Source organism: Anarrhichthys ocellatus, unplaced genomic scaffold (assembly GCF_004355925.1).
Source record: "Anarrhichthys ocellatus isolate YVR2014 unplaced genomic scaffold, GSC_Weel_1.0 scaffold1777, whole genome shotgun sequence".
In the NCBI taxonomy this organism is placed as follows: domain Eukaryota; kingdom Metazoa; phylum Chordata; class Actinopteri; order Perciformes; family Anarhichadidae; genus Anarrhichthys; species Anarrhichthys ocellatus.
The window spans coordinates 2,501-9,797 of NW_022281751.1; the positions used below are offsets into that span (position 1 = coordinate 2,501).

At 45.2% G+C, this 7,297-nt stretch overlaps 2 protein-coding genes across 4 annotated transcripts in view; one reads left to right on the plus strand and one right to left on the minus strand.

The window, feature by feature from the left end:
• The window catches only part of LOC116377866 (protein mono-ADP-ribosyltransferase PARP12-like), a 3,598-nt gene extending 2,487 nt beyond the window's left edge, over positions 1 to 1,111 (minus strand). For 2 of the 3 annotated variants that reach the window (XR_004212255.1, XR_004212254.1), the window contains exon 1: positions 1 to 620. This exon is cut by the window's left edge and continues 499 nt beyond it. Coding sequence is in view for 1 of the 3 variants with exons in the window: in XM_031839618.1 (XP_031695478.1) it covers positions 627 to 690; positions 760 to 1,066 (371 nt within the window). In the remaining 2 variants the exon portion in view is untranslated. The other variant, XM_031839618.1, reaches the window with a different exon arrangement.
• A 347-nt stretch (positions 1,112 to 1,458) lies between these two features.
• On the plus strand, positions 1,459 to 5,760 carry LOC116377865 (transmembrane protease serine 9-like). Its single transcript, XM_031839616.1, has 13 exons — positions 1,459 to 1,613; positions 1,701 to 1,778; positions 2,141 to 2,324; positions 2,404 to 2,479; positions 2,557 to 2,746; positions 3,352 to 3,491; positions 3,815 to 3,965; positions 4,038 to 4,076; positions 4,214 to 4,436; positions 4,637 to 4,794; positions 4,934 to 5,038; positions 5,174 to 5,310; positions 5,520 to 5,760. Exons 1-13 carry the CDS (start codon positions 1,568 to 1,570, stop codon positions 5,679 to 5,681), a joined length of 1,689 nt encoding a protein of 562 aa, XP_031695476.1. The 5' UTR covers positions 1,459 to 1,567; the 3' UTR covers positions 5,682 to 5,760.
• The last annotated feature ends 1,537 nt before the right edge of the window (positions 5,761 to 7,297 follow it).

Here is a 7,297-nt window from a genome sequence, read left to right on the forward strand (position 1 = left end):
TTAATCGATGGATTCTCAACCTTTTAAAACCAAAGTCTGATTTAGTTTATTGTGAAATAAAACAGAAACAGAAAATGAATTGATTACTAAATGAACCCTTAAAACAGATGTAATGAGACACATCAGCACTGGGATGTTCCTGTCAAGAGAGAACTGTTAGAATACAGAAATATTATATTTATATCTTCAGAGGAACCAAGAGACCAAAGCCAGGAACTGTCCACAAACTTATGGCCATGAAGTGAAAAGTAACATCACTTCTATAGTTTCTATTTCTTGAACCAGCTCACAGCTTCTCTTCAACTTTCATTCTCTGGAAAACAGATGGATCAGCTGTTCCATGACGTCACAGACACGCCCTCTAAAATATCATAATTATAGATCCTTCATCTTCAGCTGCGGTTCAGGTTTCATTTCCTTAACTTTCGTTTCGTCTCATATCACTCCGCAGCGGAGGAAAACACAGGAAATAGTCCTCAATGAGTAAGAAAACAAGAGCAGATAATTATCTTGTAGAAGTAGTTGTAGTATTTTATACTACTATTTATACTACAACTAAAAAATGGCTTTTTACTGAGCAGGTATCAGAGAGATGAAGAGTCAACCTCAGCACCTGAGCGACTCACCGGCCTTTGCCAAACCTGCAGTTTCCATAGATGAAGAACTTGCAGAGGTGCAGCTGCTGGCAGCCTCCGCTCTCCTCCCGGTGCCCCCCGCCGCTCTCCTCCCGGTGCCCCCCGCAGCTCTCCTCCCGGTGGCCGCAGCCGCCGCCGCCGCCGCCGCTCTCCTCCCGGTGGCCGCAGCCGCCGCCGCCGCCGCCGCTCTTCTCCCGGCTGTAACTTCTGCACAGCCGCAGGGACGTCTTGGCCACCACGGTGCAGTCCTCGAGCCGCTCCCCGCGGACCAATAGGAAGCGGGGACACTTCTGCACGATGAAGCAGAACTCTTCTTCGCTGACGTCGCAGCGCTGCAGCAGCTTCCGGTGCAGCTGCAGCAGCTTCATGGCTCCGGAGCTGCTGCACAAGAAGCCGGTGGCGAGCTGCACCTCTCTGCTGTAGCCGGCCATGACTGCTCGCTGCTTGGCTTCTACTGGTCTCTACCGAGCCTCTACCGGGAGGACACCAGCAGCACACTTCCGCTGACAGCCTGTCAAAATAAAAGCACGCTGTCACACTACAGCTGTTTGCTGTGTGAGAGGTGACAGCCAATCACAACCGCTGGTCGTGTGTCGGGAAATAAATACGAGGAAGAAAAAGAGGATTTATAATAATAATAATACATTATTGTTATTATTATTATGATTTATTTGTTCATATATATCCACTAATAAAATGAATAAACACCACATTCATAAACTCTGAATTACATACATTTTTTTTACAACATATTCATTTTTGTAACAATGTTTGTTTTCATTTCTTTTCTTCCTCTTTGACTTAAACGTTCGGGTGTAACGTCCTCGTGACGGTTGGAGGTGTCTCAGGTGTTTCTAATCACACAGGTGAGACTCGTCAAAGAGTGTGACGTCACAGCGGATCAGAGCGCGCTCGCTGGTCGGTGAGACAGGATGCTGTCTGTCTGTGTGCTGGTGTGTCTGCTCACCGTTCACTCAGGTGAGAAACACCTTCATGTGGTTCAGTTCAGCTGAACAGCTGCTCTCAGGTCAGTCTGAACTGAGACGATCTGTTCTGTGTCTGCAGCTCTCCACGCGAGTCTGATCCAGAATCAGCTGAACGGGACTTTAAATGAGACTTTCTCTGGATACTTTGGATTCAGAGGTAAGTTCGTAATGTTCGGTAACGTTTGTGCTGCGTTACATTTCAAATAAAGAGTTTTAGCATTTATCATCAAATGTTCTGAATTATAATACAGAAAACATTAAAGTGTCGTTTTTGAAATGTATTTATAAAATTATATTTAAGCAAAGACCTGTTTAAGGTATTTATTTACATCATATCAAATGTGTTAACTGTAGTAAAAATAAATAAAATGAATCAATTAATATTAAAATACAACATTATTATATTTATAAATAATTGAGCTAATACATATTTTTATCAATTTCAAATTAAATTTACTTACATAAATTGTTGTTAAATATAAAATGCTGTAGTTTGAACCTTCTGTGGTCTGACTGCAGACCTGTCGGGGGTGCGGTCCTTCAGTCCAGAACAGGAGCTGGAGTCCAGGATCATCGGGGGTCAGGAGGCCTGGGCCAACTCGTGGCCCTGGCAGGTTTCCCTCCGGTTCGCCTCCATGTCGGCCTGCGGAGGAGCCATCATCGCCCCCACGTGGGTCGTCTCTGCTGCTCACTGCTTCAAAAGGTCAGAGGTCATCTGTCTAGATCTGGACTAGACCAGGTCTACGTGGACCATCATTTCAGAAATGTGTCTCCTGCTGCAGGTACAATAAAGCTTCTTTCTGGACGGTTCTGGCTGGAAAACACGACCTGGATAATCCTCATGAACCCCGACAACAAGTCAGGACCTTGTACATTCTAGACCAGGTTCAGGTGTGTAAAGCAGAATCTGACTCTTTCGTTAACTCCCTGTCCAGGTGGTTGGAGTCTCCATGATCAGCAACCATCCGGCCTACAACACTCGGACCAAAGAGAGCGACTTGGTTCTGCTGAAGCTGCAGCAACCGCTGGTCTTCAACCAGTTCGTCAGACCCATCGACATCTGGATGTCTCCGCTGACCCCCCTCAGGAAGTGCACCATCACGGGCTGGGGGTCCACCCGAGAGAGTGAGGAGGTGTTCAGACTCAACTTCTGTGAAGCCGAAGCTTCATGTGTCATAGCTGCATTCTCTCTAGTGTCCACCAGGGGGCGACTCCTCTGGTTGTATAGAAGTCTATGAGAAAATGACTCTACTTCTCTCTTGATTTATTACCTCAGTAAACATTGTAAACATGAGTTTATGGTCTCAATCTCTAGTTTCAAGTCTTCTTCAATACAGCATGATGTTCATTTAGTACATTATGGTCCATTTAGAGTCAAACAGACCATAAAGCAGGGGATGCTTTAGGGCGGGGCTACACGGTGATTGACAGGTCTCTACCAGAGCTCGAAACATCCGTCCACAAACCGACGGTGATGTCATGGTGACTACGTCCTCTTAAAGACAGTCCGTGACTTCTTACCATCTTGTTTTTGTGAATGGCAGAAAGGTGCATGCTAAGGAATCATGGGATGTCATTATCTGATTTCCTCTCATAAAGGATGGTTCAGCTGAAGGAGAAGCAAGCATTGAAGCACCTTTCCTTATTTTAGAGGAGTTCAGCAACTCTGACACTTCTGGCTCATTTCACTCAGCTAGGAACCTTCTCCTCCTCTTCCTCTTCCTCCTCAGATGGACCTCGAGTTAACAGACTGCAGGAGGTGAACGTGACCATCCTGTCCCCTGAAGCCTGTGACCGGTACTACCGCGGGAGGATGCGACCCTCCATGTTCTGTGCTGGGAAGCACTCAGGAGGAGCAGACGCCTGCCAGGTACTGGACCATCAGGCTCCAGAATCTGGACTACGGAACCCTTTGAACCAGTCTGAGACACGAGAGACAGAAATCCGTTGGCTTAAGAGTCAACTCGACAGAATCTACACTTTGTCTCTGACTTTGTTCTGTCTTGTCTTTGTCGTTCCATCTAGTCTCAGTTAAGCTGTCTTCCTTGTCTCCTCTCTTCATCCTCTTTGTCTTACTGTCTTTGTTCTGTTAGTCTCGTCATGCTGTCTGTTATTCTGTCTAGTCTCTTTTTATCTTGCTGTGTCTTCTGTTGTCCTGCCTCTGTCTTCAACATGTTCCTGTTTCTGTCTCAGGGGGACTCTGGAGGTCCTTTGACCTGCTTCAACGGCAGGAGATATGAGCTGGCAGGTTTGGTGAGTTGGGGGGTCGGTTGTGGACGAGCAAAAAGACCAGGAGTCTACACCAAAATCCAACAACACACTCAGTGGATCTCCGACATCATGAGTATGTGTCTCAGATAATCCAACACCCGAGTGTGTATCTGGAAGTGTGACATGTGGCATGCTTCATTCACAGATCAGGACATCTCGCATGAAGATGACGTCAGTACTGAAGGTATCTTCTGACATTACGCTGTATTTCTACTTCAATCTGCAAAGAGAACTCTTATATGTGCATTAAACTACGGTGTACGGGCGTTCATGTTATTCTGTCCACCCCTCTATGATTGCATTTGTTCACCTGCATGACAGAGAACACGTGTGGTAAGAAGCAGAGCTCCAGCTGTCAGAAGGTTCCAGGCCTCGCTGCTCTCTCGGTGTCCCAGAACGGGACCGTGTCTGTGGGGAACGTGACCGAGTGTTGCCCCTTCTTCTGGCCCTGGCAGGTCAGCCTGCAGTCCAACAGACGCCACTACTGCAGCGGAGCGCTGATCCACCAACGCTGGGTCCTAACTGCACAGCACTGCAATGTCAGGTAATGCTACAACTACTTGCACTAGTACTACTGCTACTGCAGTTGAGCAAAACGTCATGTACCCACCGCCACTGGGTCCACACTGCACAACATTGCATTAACAGGTGGTACTACTACTGCTGTTGCTAGGTCTTCACTGCAGAACACTGCTACGTCAGGTACTTCTGCTGTTAATGCTGACTTTTGTTTTGTCCCTGCAGAGCTAGAGAGGACGTGGTGGTTCTGGGAGTTTATGACCTCCGGTTCTCATCGTCTCAAACCATCCCGGTGGACGAGGTCTTCAATCTGCCACAGGACGGCAGCTTCCCCCCGACCTCTGACCTGTCACTGCTCCGCCTCAGCGTGCCCGCCAGACTCGGTGGGGACACCTGAACATAAAGCACACAAAGATTGTACACTTAAAGCTGTCCGTAGTATCTGCATGCACTGCATCGTGTGTTTACTGAGGCTTGATGGTTCCAATGAGTGAAATATTGAACTTCTGGTCGTGTCTCCAGGCTCTCGTGTGTTTCCAGTTTGTGTCCCCGATGAGGAGGACGACGAGGACCTCGATGACAGCTGGTCTTGTGTCACAACCGGCTGGGGAGCCTTGAAAGCAACAGGTATTCTCCACATAACATGCAGAGTTCTGGTCTCGCGTCTAAAACACAACAGAGGCGGAGTCGAACGGACGTCCCAGAACGTCCTCTGAGGCGTCTCTGTAATAAATCTGCGGTTGTGTCTTGTTTCCTGTACAGAGGACATCAATCCAGAGCGGCTGCACCACGTCGGACTGACTTTGGTTAATCAGACGACCTGCAGGGAGAAGTGGGGGGAAGGACTCATCACTGACTCCCACATCTGTTCACATCCTGCAGGCTCCACCTCCTGCATGGTAACTCCACCCTGAGGCCGATGGACCCCGCTGTCGGTTATGTTTCAGTCTCTGAAATAAGTTTTGATGGAGATCCCTTTAAGATCCCTCAACTGTAAAACTTCCAGTGATGAGTTTGCTTTAGAAACGATATTATCGCTTTACATTAAGACCGACTTTCAAACCAAATAACTTGTTCAGATGAAGATCTTTTAGTTTCTCTCTTGCAGGGTGACTCCGGAGCTCCGCTGCTGTGTCGGAAACGTGGCGCCTACTTCCTGTTTGGCGTGGTCACGTGGGGCAGCAGGCGGTGTGACGCAGACAAACCGGCCATCTTTTCCAGAATATCTGATTATCGCTTGTGGATGTCTGACGTGACTGAAGACGTCTGAATGTTTCTGTTAGAAAATAAACTCTTTAACTGGAAGCTGTGGACTTTTACTTCGTTCCAGCTGATACGAAATTGAATTTAATCACAAGATTAAGTGAACTCGGCCATACCTGGTTGTGGATAATCGATTTGGACTAAATTCACTACTTAGTTTTTAAGACTTAAGCTTTGACTTAAAGCGTTTTAATCATTTAAAAGTTCCTCTTGAAATCTAGCATGTGAAACGTTTTGTCGGTTTACGCTGCATTTCACTTATTGGTCTGACAACTAATCCAATCAACAACTAATCCAATCAACTTGTCATTGAAGACATCTTTTCATATATACATTTCCTTCATCAGAGCTTCAGGAGTCATGAACATGAAAGAGCTGGTGAATGTTTCCTAAAATTAGAAAAACGATGCACAATGTTTCAACACCGTTTGCTATTTTAATCAACATTTTCAACTTCACATTTATGATTCTTCACATAACTTGTTTATTATTGCAGATAATTTGAAACAAATTAAAAAATTGCAGCTTTCCTGAGAACAAATCCTGTTGAAACTGAAGGGATCTTATTTATGTTCTGTTTGTAATCAGGATGAAATGACTCAAATCTGCCAGTTTTACAGTTTGTAAAAATCTGCAGAAGTTGACGAGGAGCACCTGAACGCGTCATGATTATTTGAATCCTCCATCGACAGCCTGGGAGACGGTTCAGTTCTCAGAAAGACAAACCTTTAGAGTCTGAGACCAGACAACTGCTGCTGTCTTTTTAGCAGTGGAGAAAATAAAACTCAGGTCATAAGTCCATGATGAAGTCATGTCAGATGACTTTCCGTCCACAGAGGTATAAAAACGGTTATGAGGGTTCCAGTCCAGCAGTGAGCAGCTCAGCTGTCCTGCAGCAGGTCGTACGGTCCTCCGTTCACCACCTCGTGTTTGTCTGCTGCCTGCAGGAAGACGGACAGTAAATTCAGTTATTCTGACATCTTGTATTTCGACTTGACTCTATTAATCATTTGTTCAGTCTAAAATTGTCAAGTTTTATGGTCTGACTTAATAATTTAAAAGCTCCAAATGGTTGAAATCTGTAAAAATGTAGACCTAAATGATTGTATTAACTGATGTCATAATGAAACTATGACTCACTGAGACTTCAGATGTGTTGGACTCAGCAAGTTCTGGAGCTGCTTCATAAACCGGGTTACAGATGCTGCGACTGCAGTCTGGAGGAGGAGCTTCTTCCTCTTCATCCTCCTGTCAGAGCCACCAGGGAAATGTCAGCACTAACAAATGTCTCATAATAACCATCAAAATGTATTCAAATGTTTTACGAATACAATCATTTTTGTTTTATACTCACAATCATTAGTTAAAAAGGTTTTATTCCAGTAGTAAAAAATGAATTGTAATAACACCAATAAATGTTATAACAACATATACTAATATGAGTCAACATGGTACACTAATATTTTACTAGTACTAACAAATGTTATATGGGTTCTTCTAGTTCTTGCTACTTAAGCTAATTCTAGGTTCTTGTATTTGTGTTAATGCTAATACATTCAAATAAAAAGAGGTTACGCTGATGCCAATACACGTGTTACACTGATGCCAATACACGTGTTACAC

What these genes read in the sequence shown, in the direction of transcription:
- LOC116377865 (XM_031839616.1), top strand. Translation starts at nt 1,568, where the DNA reads ATGCTGTCTGTCTGTGTGCTGGTGTGTCTGCTCACCGTTCACTCAG. An exon ending in GCACAGCACTGCAATGTCAG is followed by an intron (nt 4,437 to 4,636) that starts GTAATGCTACAA and finishes TTGTCCCTGCAG; the next exon opens with AGCTAGAGAGGACGTGGTGG. An exon ending in CAGCGTGCCCGCCAGACTCG is followed by an intron (nt 4,795 to 4,933) that starts GTGGGGACACCT and finishes TCGTGTCTCCAG; the next exon opens with GCTCTCGTGTGTTTCCAGTT.